General features: G+C 32.5%; 2 protein-coding genes across 2 annotated transcripts; both read right to left on the bottom strand.

The window, feature by feature from the left end:
• Positions 1 to 3,135: 3,135 nt before the first annotated feature.
• Positions 3,136 to 10,591, bottom strand: LOC129980655 (uncharacterized). Its single transcript, XM_056091035.1, has 2 exons — positions 9,674 to 10,591; positions 3,136 to 3,204 (listed from the first exon to the last, which is right to left on the bottom strand). The coding sequence occupies exons 1-2, from the start codon at positions 10,589 to 10,591 to the stop codon at positions 3,136 to 3,138; spliced, it is 987 nt and encodes a 328-aa protein (XP_055947010.1).
• Positions 10,588 to 14,909, bottom strand: LOC129980654 (uncharacterized). Its single transcript, XM_056091034.1, has 2 exons — positions 13,946 to 14,909; positions 10,588 to 13,499 (listed from the first exon to the last, which is right to left on the bottom strand). The coding sequence occupies exons 1-2, from the start codon at positions 14,907 to 14,909 to the stop codon at positions 10,588 to 10,590; spliced, it is 3,876 nt and encodes a 1,291-aa protein (XP_055947009.1).
• Positions 14,910 to 15,404: the final 495 nt, after the last annotated feature.

The following is a 15,404-nucleotide window of genomic DNA, read 5'->3' as shown; positions in this document are numbered from 1 at the left end:
ACGGGAGTCAAGTCGAATTCGATTCCTCACTATATTATGTATTCCAGCATAAATCACTGCTGTGGAAGAGATGGTAATATATTCTTTCTACGTGTGTGAGTTTTTATGCATGGTATTTGTAACCAATTTCTAGAATGGGGTTATTCTTATCAGGGTAAAACCAGATTTCTTCCAAGAGTAGTCAATCTTTTATTTATTTACTTTTTTTACCCCAGTTTGGGGCTCCTTAAAAACTGTGAAATCAAAAATTGTAAGTTGGTGTAACAGTTTTATTGTTTTATTTACTGAATTGAAAAGTCTTTACATTTTCCCACACTTTAGCGACATGATTTTAAAATTTAAACATTTTGGCAGAAGCTTTTTAAATACAGAAATAAACTTCAAAATCTTTAAAAAAATAATCTGTTAATTTATTTAATACTTCTTTCGGTTTATTTATTGTGCTGTAAAATCCCAAATTTTTAGCTAACTTCGTATCTTTTCTGCTTTTCTTATTGAAGGAGAGATTTGTAAATTTCGTTTTTTTTTCCCCTTAAACGAGATATTCTTAAATTTAAAAGCTTTGTTCAAAATTACTTTAACCCTTTAAAGCGCCATTTTTTTCTAGTCATATTATGTTAAAATATTTTTAGCCTTGAAATTAGAATAAGAAAAGGGATTCATTTAGCTTATTAGATAAATTTAATTTGATTAATTAATTAATTTGGTTAATTAATAATTAAGTAACAAATCAAGACACATCATTTCGTCTGAGGTAAAGAACTGAAGCATCTAAGTTTCTGACTTACTAAAAAAATTTGTCGGAACGTATGCCAACCAACATAATTTCATACAAAGATTGATAAATTTGGTGGGAAGCAAACTTCCCATGGCTCTAGAAAGGCTTAAGACAGAAATAAACATGTAAAATTACTTTAAAGATTGTCTTTCATTTAGTCAGTCTTTAATTTTTTTTTCAATGTTTCTGGGGCTTTTTTTTTCTCTGGCAATTATGAAATCAAAATTTATCTGGTTTAACACTCTTATTGTATTTCTTATTGAAATGTGAAATATTTTTTTTCTTTTATTATTGAGCGTCAAGATTTTAAATTTAAAATTCTGGCTCGAAATTTTTTTAACGAGAAAATAAATTTATAAAATTCTTTAAAAACTCTTTTTATTTTGACTAAGTTACATTAACATCCTATTTTGATATTACATAGTAGTGGATTCGCTCACTCATTAACTAGTACCATATGTGCTCAATCGTTAGAATGGTGACATATTATAAGTTTAATTTTTGCAACATTTGATGTATTGAAAATGAATGGCATTTGATAATCAATTATATCAGAATAAGTATTTCCGGTCACTGATAACGGAACGAAAAGTCCTACGAAAAAATGATGGTAACTATAATTATTTTTCTTTTGAAGCCAGCAACTGATTTCTCGTTTTAAAAGAGTATTGAAAATAATAAATAAGATTTTAAAAAATTGCTACTAAAAAATAAAAAAAATCATCTATGATTCTACTATTTAAAAGAAAATTAGAAAAATTAATTAGACAAAAGAAAATTCTTATGTGTATAATAATAATGCAATCTAATAAACATATATAATTTTCTAGGAATAATTTAACATATATATTTTGCTTCATTTATTTAACAGAGCAAATTGAAACATATGGAAAGTCTTTTAAATCTAAATTCAAATAGATATCAATAATATTTAGTTCTTACATTTATTCTAAATTTTAGCGGTACAATAATGTAACTCATTTAAAAAGTAATTTGGACGTAATAGCCTGGTCGGTAGGGCGTTAGATTCGTATTCCTTGGGCCGAAGACTCTCCATGTATGTGGTGGTTGGCGCACGTATAAATCTTTCGTGGTCACAAAGTCCTCCATGTCGAGAGTAACAGAGTAGAGGGCATTGATTCAGAGGTGATCATTCTCTGATGCAGGTCTAAATTACGATCTGTGGATGAATGAAGGCATGAATGAAGTCCGCTCCATAAAAAAAAATTGTGAAGTGTGAGTAGCTAACTCGTACTCTTGGTCCTAATTTTCGTTACTGAAAAAACACTCATTCGGCTTAAATCCCTGACAGATAACTGTCAGTGGGCTTTAAAGTGCCATTAGTCACAACACACAAAAGTAATTTTCCGGTAAACCTACAGAGTGAGCGCAAATGATACTAGTTAATGATGGTCGCAAATGTGACTGAAAGCATTTAACTAACTTATAACCTCTTTTATATAGCATTATCAAAATACTTTTTTTCTGAAGTATAATCAAAGTTACTTATATTTACTGAAAAGATAAATCTTACATCAGCTACATTGAAATTAATAGCATAAATTGCTTTTCCGCAAATAACGTTAAAGAACCAACTAACAAAATGCCTTAAAATTTTGAAAATATTCTACAGTTGGCCTTAAAAAGCTTTATTTTCAACATTAAAATTACGTAATAGAATAATTATTTTCAATATGGTAAACATTTATTTAAATATTAATATTATAGTAGCTTCCATTTTAACAGGTGTTATTAATATCCAAAATATTTAATAATATATTATTAATAACATATTATTAATGTTGAAATACATAACAGTATGATCATATTTCATAGTTGAAATATTTGTTGTCATATCATTAACGTGGATGTGTAACATCAAAAATTGCTTCCATAAAAAAATATTCTACAAATGCTAAAAGATTCGACTCCAAGAAACCCCCTATATTTGCCATAGCCAAGCTCTTTCACTTTTCCCTAAGCGAAACCTTATTCGTTGAAATTTATCTACCTCCACCGCCCCGTTTCCAACAAGCAAAAAGAAAACAAGGACAAAGCCGAAAAGTGGCAATTACTAAGCAAAGTTATTAAAACATATACAATAAACAAAATGCCCAAAAACAATGAGATAGATAAAGTCAGGAAAATAATAAGAAGAACACCCCTCGCAAAATAATGTCAACGCGACACACCGCCTAAAATAAACGCGATAAACTATACCCCAACAACCACTTAGGCTCTATGGTTATTGTAGTGTTGAAACTTTTCCCTTACAGCACAAAAGCTATGCCGAGAAAGCAGCTATTAAGTGAATATTTTACATTAATACCTCCGGCGACATGACTTGTTTTTCTTAATTAGTTTTCAGCAGCAGGGTCAGCCTTCGGAGTACCATTAAAACTGTGTTTTAAGCGGTCGCGTACAGACTTTAAGAGGGGAAAAGATTACAGAGACAAAAGGGCTCTGCGTTTACTACGCATTTAATTAATGCTAGTGGCTTCCCACAGAGCCCTATTGAGAAGGGCGGGCCGTTTTAATCCTGGGTACTTAGGACACCTTTCAGGGTAAAGTGTGTTGTCGAAGGTTTTCCATCAGTTTCGAGGAGTGAAATGGCGCGAGAAGGTGTGGGAGATTTAGTGAAATAGATTTCAGCGAGGTTGAAGAGTTAATTGATTAACATGGGAATTGCACTTTTATTTTGAGTAGCGATATGAATGAAGGTTTGAGGTATTTAGGAGAGAGATACCAATTAAAATATTGCCATCTCCCAATAAAATAATTCTGGTATATTTGATTAAATGTTGTTATTAGGTTAGAAGTATTCTTTTCGACAAAGTGTGTTGTTGAAATCAGTTTCGAGTTGTGAATTGATGTGAGAAAGTGTGGGAGATTTAGTGAAATAGATTTCAGCGAGGTTGAAGAGTTAATTGATTAATTAACAAGGGAATTGAGCTTTTATTTTGAGTAGCGATTTGAATGAAGGTTTGAGGTATTTAGGAGAGAGACACCAATTAAAATATTGCCATCTCCCGATAAAATAATTATGGCATATTTGGTTAAATGTTGTTATTAGGTTAGTAGTATTCTTTTGGACAAAGTGTGTTGTTGAACAGCTTCCATCAGTTTCGAGTTGTGAATTGATGTGAGAAAGTGTGGGAGATTTAGTGAAATAGATTTCAGCGAGGTTGAAGAGTTAATTGATTAACAAGGGAATTGAGCTTTTATTTTGAGTAGCGATATGAATGAAGGTTTGAGGTATTTAGGAGAGAGACACCAATTAAAATATTGCCATCTCCCGATAAAATAACTATGCCATATTTGGTTAAATGTTGTTATTAGGTTAGTAGTATTCTTTTGGACAAAGTGTGTTGTTGAATGCCTTCCATCAATTTCGAGTTGTGAATTGATGTGAGAAAGTGTGGGAGATTTAGTGAAATAGATTTCAGCGAGGTTGAAGAGTTAATTGATTAACAAGGGAATTGAGCTTTTATTTTGAGTAGCGATTTGAATGAAGGTTTGAGGTATTTAGGAGAGAGACACCAATTAAAATATTGCCATCTCCCGATAAAATAATTATGGCATATTTGGTTAAATGTTGTTATTAGGTTAGTAGTATTCTTTTGGACAAAGTGTGTTGTTGAACAGCTTCCATCAGTTTCGAGTTGTGAATTGATGTGAGAAAGTGTGGGAGATTTAGTGAAATAGATTTCAGCGAGGTTGAAGAGTTAATTGATTAACAAGGGAATTGAGCTTTTATTTTGAGTGGCGATGTGAGTAAAGGTTTGATATATTTAGGAGAGAGATACAAATTAAAATGTTGCAACTTTCAATTAATTATTTTTTGTAATTTGGTTAAATATTGTTACCTTTATAGTTGTGTCTATTAATCTTTAATATGGTGTTGAATTTTTCAATAAGTTTTGAGAAGTGAAATGACTTGAGAAGGTAAGGGATGTTTAGTGAAATAGATATCAGCGAGGTTGAAGAGTAATTATTCAACTGGGATTGATTAACCGCGATGCGATTGAGGGGTGTGATATTTAAGAAAGATATATCGAGGAAATGTTAATGAATGTTTGAAATTTAACAATGCATGACTTTTTGAGTTTTTGGTTGCATATTAGTGACGAGGCCCCGAAACCTCATTAGTTTCTTGGGGTATTTTTGGGAGGATTTTATTTTGGACTTTCATTTAATTTACAAGAATCGTAGGAACATATTGAGATTAAAATCTAATACCTTTTATATTTTGAAACGTAATTCTAATAAAATACTTCATTAACAAACTTTTGAGAGTTTTATGCTCTATTACATTATGATTCTAAAAAAATTATTCAAAGGTTGTCATGCATCTTACATCATGTGATATTTATTATATTCACATGATGTAAGAACTCACTAAGCATAGTTTTTTAATTTTTAAAATGGATTTTTAATTAAAAATTAGGCAGCATTTTAACATTTTCTTCTCAATAATATTAGAACTTATCAATGCATAAAAAAGTTTTTTAAATTCCCTAATTTTTTTTTTTTTAAACAGGTGTTTCATTAATATTCATTTTTATTGCGGTATTTTTCTGAAAGTTTTAATAAGTTTTAAAAATAAATTTTTTAGTAAATTTTATAATAATTTTTTCGTTATTTTAGTTGCTGGATTTATTCTCATACTCGTTACAATGATATTAAATAAATGTTTCGCATGCCTTGTATAATGCATACGGAACAATATAATATTTATTTCGTTCCATATTGAATATTTCGCTAAAAACTGCCACTATTATCAAACCATTATTGTTTTGTGGCTAGTGTTCATTGTGTGTTTTTGATTAATGAAACATGTAAATTAAGTCAGTTTTTGTATTGCGTTTAGTTCAAATAAAAATAATTATTAATTTCATATTAGCTATTTCACTGTTATATACTTAAGAGTAATTTTTAAAAATAAAATAGGAATAAATGAAACAAGTTAATACATTATCATGATTTAATGTTTCGGATTAGTGATTCGATTATTTTTTATTCTCTCCCTCATCAAATTTAAATAAATTGTCTATGATATTTAATAAATAACATTATTATATGAAAATAACTTATACAAAAAAATAAAACACATATAACAAAACAAAAAAAACACAGTGTACTAGTAATTTAAACCCAGTAGTGATTAATGAACTTAATATGCAAATAAAGAAAAATATCAGATAGATTTACTCGTCATAATTAGTAAATTTGATGCTAATTCAGAAAAAGACAAATGGTGAATGTGCTCTGTGCATTTTTAAAATTACTGCAGCCATTTATAAAAAGGCAATATATTTAGAATATTTGACGAAGTAACTCTCAACAAAGTTCTTATAGGAATAACCAATAAATAATCATCTCTAAAATGAATTCTTTTTAAAAAGGAGATTTGAGAGTTTAAAAAGAAATAATTGAGAAAAACGGAATTAAAACTAATTAAGATTATACTAATCGATCATTTAATTTCTATCTCTTTTTGTTATCATGTACTTATATTATAATAATTTCATCTATTGTTTTGATTTGTCAATCAATGAACATCAACCAATAACAGAAAATAAGAGATTTACAGCTCTGCTTGAGGAAGAAACATAATGTAAAATATTAAAAAAAATCTGAAAATGAGATTAAAAGATTTTGGTAAAACAAAATTGCTTGTCCAAAATAAATTTTTGGATTGTGTAATGCAGTCTTCCTGTATATCTCAATATTTATGAATCAATTATCTATAGATTAATTAAAATTTAAAATCATTATTGCCTAAGTGTCTGTCATAGCAAATGGGTATTATCAAAATTATTGGGCTATCAGCGCTACTTAAATGAATTTGATTCTCTTAAATTTTGATATTTTATTTTTTGCTACTACACTTATTTTGGCTTTAATAGTAACATTATTATTTTAATTTAATTATTTCAAACTTTTGTGCGATTTTAGGGAGACTTGATTATAAAATGCAGTGTAGTTAAGTACCATCATTAAAAGTAGATAAACACACAAAAAAGAATCTAAATACAAATAGCGAGATGAAATTAATAAAAAAAATTAAAAGAAGAATAAGAATTAAATGAAAAATCAGTTTCCAGGGAGCATAAAATTTCTTTTTACTGATAAAGTAGAACCTAAAAGTTATTATTTGTACGATAGTCTCCCCGCCTTTGAGCATACATCACTTGGTTTTGATTTTATTGAAATTGGGGTGAGATGAAAGATGGAGTAGATATTTATTTTCTACTAAGCAGTATATAGAAAAAAATGTACACATTTGGAATTAAAAAGAGATAACATAATTCAAAAATCATCCGAAAAGAGTGACTGGGAGAGAACGCTGAACCAAGAATTCCATGAAAACGTCTCTCCGAATCAAAACGTATTATCCACTGTAAAATCATTTTAAAATAATAATCACATCAAATTTAGATATCTTGCGGTCCGCTTCTTTTAAAAAATTGGTAAATTTGCTTCATAACACATATTTAAATTGTCTTTAATTTATTTTATTTTAAGTTGATTTAACTTTGTGAAAATACATTCAGTTTTTATTATTTTAATACTTATATTCTAAAATAGCACATTGACTTTGAAAATATTCTTTAAACAGTCTCATGTATATCTTCAAATCAGATTTACCAAATGAACTCAAGTTAACGATACAATACACTTAAATAATTAATTTCTCAGACTTCACACTATTTATTCTTAAAATTCACATAAGATCATAAGTATGCAAATCGCAATTTTTACGCACTTTTATTATGACACGTCACATTTAGAGTATATTTTTCCCATGAAAATGGTCGACAAAGTCATGAAAGAAAGTTACATAATGTAGCTTTTTTTTTAGACTATAACATGACTTTTTTTTAATTCTTCAATAACACATTGATTTTAACATAATCCTTATTCTGCAAAAAAGTACATTTAAAAAAATGTTCTCTAAAACTTTGAAGTAACTTCAAAACTCAAAGTTCGTCTGTCAAATCATTTCAGTCACTACGCCTCAGTGATGCAATAAACTTAAATAATTAATTTCCCTCATTTCACACTTTTCATTCCAAAAATTCTCCCTTCGTATATCATATGTACGCAAACACCAATTTTCACAGCCTTTTATTATGACACATCGCCGTTCCAGCATCTTTTTCCAGAAAAAAAGAAGATAATCTCACAAATCAAGCCACTTCGACCCAGAAAAAAAAAGACACTACAATAAAGCGTTAATTGGAAACACGAACTCCTCCTACACTTTCCCAACAAAACGTTTATTAATTCCCCTTCGGGAACAATAATTTAAAATACTTCCCGCGCTACCAAATCAACCGGGACCGCACGAGGCGACATATTTATTCGCCATTTGGCGACTAATACATTATTTCTTTAATTAAATAACCGCGCCAAGGCAAGGCACATTAACGCCTCGTTACATAGCTCCACTACTGCCCCCCTCTAACAGTCTCCCCCATTCCTGCCATAAAGCAGAGTCTTCAAAGTCCTTTATTATCGCTTTCAGCGACCCATGCCTCAGAATTCAGACCCAAATTAAAATATGAACTTCATAAAGAATTCAGTTAGTATATGCAAATCGTTGCGGGACAAGTACTTTTAAATTAGCTTTGCTAAAGAAGGAAATTTATATGACTATAAAATATACGGGAGCGATGGCAAAGGAGTGGGAGAGTTGTTGGGAGTTCAATAAAAGTAAATGGAAATGTTCATGTGTGTGTTTAATGTATGTTTTGTCTTCCTTTATGGGATTATTTATTCCTTTTTCGGCGGAGGAATTGTGTTATCGAATGTTTTGAGTTTAATTGGAGACTTCATTATGTAAATACGTTCTGAAAAGACAATATTTTGTTAAAAGATAAAAATAATGGTGGAGTGAGCATTGAAACGATTTTAAATGAGTTCAGATATTTTATATTTAGCCAATATTTTCATTAATTTTATGTGCCCAGTTTTTAGAAACATGTATCTTTGGGGGAAAAAATCCAATTTAACTGATTTTTAGCACTGCAAATGAAAATGACAGCAGCAAATTATATGTTTTCTTGCTTTCTTTTAATAAAGCTATGAAAATTTTTAGATGATATTTAATGCTATGCACATATCCTATATAATATTGTTATTCTCTACATTATTTTTCTCAACTAATATAAAATAATAACTAACTAATACAAAATCTATAGCAGGGAATGTACAGGAGTTTATATTTACTTTTGACATAGTATAATCAATTTACGTAAAGACATAGAGTCTATTTAAAATTAATGCTGGAATAAATTGAGCCTAACTAATGTGGCAAAAATGGTTCGTATGCCACTTTATGAATACATTATTAGAGAATTCAAAAACATCATTGCCATATTATAAGTCAAATTCATTCCATCTCACTCCTTTACTTTTTCTAATGATCAGAAAATAGTTCCCACTACAGATGTCTTTGTAATTACTATCAATAAGTTTTAGGGACAACTGGATTGTTTTTCCCAAATGCTGTATTTATTCATCGTTATCTCTAAGTTGCCTATTCAAGATTCGTTAAATCGTAACAGTATTTGTTGGAATACTGAGCTTCACCAATGTGGTTAGAAGGGTTCTTATGCTACTTTATGAATACATTACTAGTGACTCCGAAAAAATTGTTGTCATATTATAAATCTATCTCACAGTTTACTTTTTCGAAGGATTAGAAAATAGATTCCATTGAAAGATGATAAAGATATCTATTAAAGACGGCGGCATTAGTAAAGTTTACATTTATTCTTCACAAAAGGTAGACGTACAAGCATATAAGTAATTTTAGAATAACAATAAAACAAGGTGATGCCACTCAAGCTAAAGTAATTATACAAAATTGTTTGCTTGCTTGCTTGCCGCAACATCCTCCCCACCCTGGTCAACCTCCAGAGGTATGACCAGTTGAATTGGACGGGTAATCTCCTTTCCTTTGACACGAAGGATGCAGGTTCGAATTCTTCCGTCCCGGCCATCGATTAATTTCACCACGAGAGCTTTCTTCCACATTTGTCGTGGTCGCAGATCTTCTTGTAATAAGACCAAGTCTCCTACTCGTACTCGTGGTGTTTCCTTTACATTTCGTACTTGATGAAATGTGCGTAACTCCAAAAGATATTCTTTGGACCATCTTTTCCAAAATGTATCCAGTAAGTCTTGCTGTTGCCGGTAAATATTTGTGAGCTTATCATTTCTTGACTCAGGTCCGGATGGAACAATGGTCAACTTTCGACCAGTTAGGAAATGAGCTGGGGTCAAAGCTTCCTCTGTATCATTTTCACCACGCTCATAAATCAAGGGTCTACTGTTGAGAGAGGCTTCTATTCCCACTAATACCGTAGTTAAGGCTTCCTCATCTAGTAATGAGCGACCAAGGGATTTTCGAAGGCATCGTTTGGTTAGACCTATTAGTCGCTCCCACCATCCTCCCCACCAAGCTGCTCGTGGTGCAATAAACTTCCACTTTATACCATTGTGAGCATAGAATTGCTGCACTTTCGTTGAAGTCAATGTATTCCATAGGAAAATGAGTTCTTTGTTTGTGGCATGGAAGGTAGTGGCGTTGTCACTATATATAGTATGTGGAAGTCCTCTTCTACTGACAAATCGTTGCAAGGCCAAAAGAAACTTGTCTACAGAAAGGTCAGAAACAAGTTCGATATGCAAGGCTCTAGTAGTAGAACATGTAAATAGCGTAATGTAAGCTGTATTTGAAGGTTTAAAGGTCTTAATATAAACTGGGCCTGCAAAGTCTATTCCAGTAGTATCGAAAGTCATACAAGGAGTAAGTCGGTCAGCTGGAAGAGGGCTTCTATTTCATTAGAACTTAAAGCATGAGACAGTTTGCACGGTAAACAGGTTTTAATCACTCGCTTGATGGCTTGACGACCACGGAGTATCCAAAACTCGGAGCGTAATTCTGAAAGGACTACACGAACACCCAAATGATGTAGACGAATGTGCGTGTGTCTAATCAACAAGTGCACAAAATAATGAGATCCCTCCAGTAGTATTGGGTGTCTTTGTTCAACTGATATTCGTGCGAATTGTAGCCTACCACCAAGTCGTAAAATGTTATCTTTTAGAAATGGGCGAAACCGAGAAATTTTTGAGGATTTAGGTAAGGAACGATTATGCTCTAGTGCGTTGATTTCTACAGAAAAACTCTGTTTCTGTACAACTGAAATCCAATAGTTTCTTGCCTTATTCAGCTCATCAGCCGTCAATTCTGAAGTAAAATGTTGTCGACCTTTACAGTTGTTCAGAAAACGATAAATCCAAGCTGTAATTCTCAAGAGTTTTGTGTATGAACTGAAGCGAGATATATCGATTAAAGTTTGGATAGTCGATGTACACAATGTTTGGTTCTTTACTTGACGAGCTTCTATATCCATTAATAATTTTTCTTCATTTGTCAAAATGTTTTGGACTGGCCAGGCGCCTGAAATTTGTGCTAACCAACTTGGGCCGTTCCACCAAGTTTCTAGATATGGTAATTCTGCTGGGAATACACCACGGGAGAGATGATCTGCTGGGTTCTGTGTGCCTGGGCAATGTCGCCACTGCGCTGGAAAAGTGTATTGAAGAATTTCAGTGACTCGGTTACATACGAATGTTTTCCATCGATTAGGATCATTTCTTATCCAACTTAATACAACAGTTGAATCACTCCAAAGTGTTGATGTTTGATTTTCTAAACCAGTTTCTTTGCAAAAATAGTGAAGTAAACGAGCTCCTAGTAAGGCTGCCAAAAGTTCTAACCGTGGAAGTGTCACCTTTTTAAGTGGAGAAAGTCTATTGCGACTGCAAACTAGGCGAACCTTTCTTTCGTTACGCTCAGTGAAACAAATGTATATTGCGGCTCCATAGGCCTTTTCCGAAGCATCGCAAAAGACATGGATAGTCATGTGAGAAGTAGCAGAAATTCCAATCCAGCGAGGAATGTGTATCTTGTTTAAGGATGATATTTCAGATACCCATCTGTTAAAGCTTGCGGCAATGCCTGGAGGAAGAATTTTGTCCCATTGAACTCCCATGAGCCACGTGGTTTGAAAAAGAATTTTTCCAACTACTATTGCTGGTGCATAGAGGCCTAAAGGATCATACAACTTTGATACAATTTTAAGAAGTAAACGTTTTGTTGCAGGAACAGCAAACTGATAAACACTTTCGTTTATATCTGTATGAAACACGTCTTCTTTGGTATTCCAGTTAATTCCCAATACTTGCGTATTGCATTTGAAGATGATATCCTTTAGTTCCCAAATAGCCTGTAGGTTCTTGGAGTTTGTACTCCATTTAGCCAAAGGTAAACTTATCTGTGTCATTAAATCTTGCATTTCTTGGTAAAGAATTGTTGCTTGTTCAGCAGTATCCACTCCCATAACAAAGTCGTCCATGAAAATATTATTCTCCAGGTGTTTAGCTGCAGTAGGGTAGGAATCAGAGTGCATATTAGCTAATTCACGAAGAGTGGCAGAAAGCAAAAAAGGACTAGAAGTCAATCCAAAAGGTAAACGTGAAAAACGATAAGTAAGTATTTCATTTCGCAAATGTATTTTTCCGTTTGCATCCTTTTCCGTCCTAAACCACAGGAACCTAGTACAGTTTCTACCCTCTTCATCCAAAATAAGTTGCAAGAATGCTTGACGTCCGTCGCTTGTGATTGCGAATTTGTGAAGTCGAAATCGTAACAATGTTGCAAATATTTCTGGAAGCAAATTAGGACCCTGCTCAAGAGCATCATTTAAGGAAGGATGTCCTGGTGTATGAGAAGAAGCGTCAAATACAATTCGCCATTTCTTTTCGTCATTCTTTTGTTTTTTCACTATATGATGAGGCAAGTAAAATAGTTTTGATTCGTTGCAAGGACTATTATCAGCAAGTTCAACATATTGGTTATCGATATAATTTTGCATCTGTTCTGTATAAATATCTCTTAAGTCTGAATGAGTAAAGAGTTTGTTACGGAGTATTTGAAATCGTTTGAGTGCTATTTCGTAATTATTCGATGAAAGAATCACCTCTGGTTTCCATGGTAACTTTACAACACGGCGGCCATCAACTTTGCAAAATGAATTGTGAAAATCACTTAAAATTTCAGAATTACGAATAGTCATCCCTTTATCCTGCATAGTTTTAATGCCAATTGTTTCCAAGTCCCAAAATCGTCTCGCGTGATCGTCCAGATCACGTACCAAAGTTTCTGAGCTAATGTTGAGAACTGAAGAAACAGAAGAATATGCTATAGTAGTGAACGAACGGTTGCCGGAAAGAATCCATCCAAATACTGTAGGTATTAACACATGAGTCGCCGAAAGTCTGATAGGAGATTTAGTATGCACTATAGTCCAATAAAAATCAGCACCTATCAGAATTTCTATAGGTAAGTCGTTTAAGCTGTCTGATGGATCAGCAAGTTTCAACTTTTGACTATGAGCAAAAGAAGAGACAGGTTGTGGAGTAGATGGATGAAAGGCATAAGTATTCGAACTTTCAAATGCTTGTATATTTATTTTTGAGTTGCTCCAAATGCTTGACAAGATAAATTTGACCCTCCGTCTCGTTTCAGTGTTTGTTGAAATAGATTCGAATGCTTGAAGGTTCAATTTTTCTGAGCTAGTGATTTCCAGTTGCAGGAAGTCAATCAAACTAGGATGAATGAAGCTAGACTGACTCCCACCGTCTAAGAGACACCGCGTTACTTTTGTTTTACCAGTTGGGCCAATTACATATACTCGAGCAGTTTGCAGATGAGTAAATTTGGGAGTTATAATATCAACGTTATTAGTAGACGTAATGGAATGGTAGTTAAACTTGGATTCTCACTTACAGTTTTACAGATGGAAACATGATGCCCTTTTTTGCATTTATAGCAACGGGCTTTGTCTTTCCGAGGGCAATTATTTACGTTATGGCCACGGTTAGTGCATAAAAAACAACGATTACTATTTTTTAACTTTTGTTTACGAATATCTATATCAGTTACAATGTTACAGTCTTGGGGCCAGTGTCCATTAGTATCACAGAAAGCACAAAATGGAGAACGTTTTTTAATTGGCGTAGTGTTCTTCGAATTAGCATATAAGTTAGCAGTGGAAGGTTTAAAATCATATTGAACAGACTGCTCACCTCTAATTTTCAGAGTAGTAAGTGCACCTTCTACTTCTTCCGAGAGAAATTGTATTAATTTTGTTATGTCACCTTCCGAAATTTTCTGTCGTTTCGCAAAAATGATCCAACAGCGGCAAATGTCATCCGGAAATGCTCGTAAAATTTTAGGAGTTAAAATTCGGCCATAAAAATTAACATCCTCTCCCAAGGCACGTAGAGCTTGTAATCTTCTATTACACTCAATAAAAACTTCGTTTAGTGAAGTCGGTGATGGATTTCGTATTGGCGTCAAATTTTCTAAAAAGTCCAAATGAGCTTGAATGATTCTGTTTTTATCGCCATATTTGTCCATAAGCAGTTTTTTAGTAGCTTCATATGTATCGGCAATAATGCTTATGCCATCTACCAATCGTTTTGGTTCATCTTGTAAATATCCTCTTAAAAAAACATGTTTATCAATTACCGAAAGATTTGGATTATTATCTACGGAAGACTGAAATTGTTCCCAAAAACTTTGCCAAAGTTCTACATCGCCGTTAAACGGTTCTAGTTTAATTGTAGGCAGTTTTACAGTATACGATTGAATAGCAGGCGTTGTAATACAAGGGTTTAAATTCATCGCCAAATTATTGTCATTAATAGCCAAATCAGTAAAGTTATTTGTAGTTGGCGCTAATTTATTTTGAATTATTTTTTTGGCTTTAAAAATCGCGAATTCAGCATTATCGTTATAGCTTTCACATTGTAAAATATCGTTTTCGTATTCTTCATCAGAAAGTAAATTGTGTATTTCATTATCCGTTATTTTCATTTCATTTAAGGTAGTAGTTAAACGATTACAAGTATATTCCACATCTTCAATTGAAGAATCATCTTTTATTTTACTTATTTCAACAGAAAAACGAGTAATATTACCGCGAATAGTTTTCCGTTTTCGCTTGAGTTGCGCCATTTTGTTTGTAGTTTCATCCGGCGTCGCCATTGCAGTAATCCGAAGTATAATACAAAACAATTCTGTAAGAAAGTAAACTTGCCGATATTTCGTAAAAGCAGGAAGTATAAATTCACGGTCCTGATTCAAATAGAGTTTTCGGCACCATATGTTAAAGACGACGGCGTTAGTAAAGTTTACATTTATTCTTCACAAAAGGTAGACGTACAAGCATATAAGTAATTTTAGAATAACAATAAAACAAGGTGATGCCACTCAAGCTAAAGTAATTATACAAAATTGTTTGCTTGCTTGCTTGCCGCAACAGATATCTTTGTAATTATTGTCAATAAATTTCAGAGACGAACACTTGAAAGAACTGGATTGCTCTTCCCAAGTTTTACTCGTAGGTATCTCTAAGTAGCCTTTTCAAGATTCGCTGAATTTAATAGTATTTGTTGGAATAAACTGAGCTTAACCAATGTGGCAAGAATGGTTCGCATGCCACTTTAGGAATACGTTGTTAGTGACTCCGAAAATTTTATG

The sequence above is a fragment of the Argiope bruennichi genome, chromosome 8, assembly GCF_947563725.1.
Source record: "Argiope bruennichi chromosome 8, qqArgBrue1.1, whole genome shotgun sequence".
NCBI lineage: Eukaryota > Metazoa > Arthropoda > Arachnida > Araneae > Araneidae > Argiope > Argiope bruennichi.
The sequence above is the reverse complement of the archived record's forward strand: the minus strand, read 5'-3'. Positions and strand labels throughout refer to the sequence as shown.

Bases quoted from the DNA above. Each gene is read 5' to 3' on its own strand.
- LOC129980655 (XM_056091035.1), bottom strand. From the start codon at position 10,591: ATGACTTTCGATACTACTGGAATAGACTTTGCAGGCCCAGTTTATATT. The intron at 3,205-9,673 runs GCAAGCAAGCAA...CCCCTCTTAAAG, and splicing joins AGGGTGGGGAGGATGTTGCG to TCTGTACGCGACCGCTTAAA.
- LOC129980654 (XM_056091034.1), bottom strand. From the start codon at position 14,909: ATGGCGACGCCGGATGAAACTACAAACAAAATGGCGCAACTCAAGCGA. The intron at 13,500-13,945 runs GTGAGCAGTCTG...GGTGTCTCTTAG, and splicing joins TACTACTCTGAAAATTAGAG to ACGGTGGGAGTCAGTCTAGC.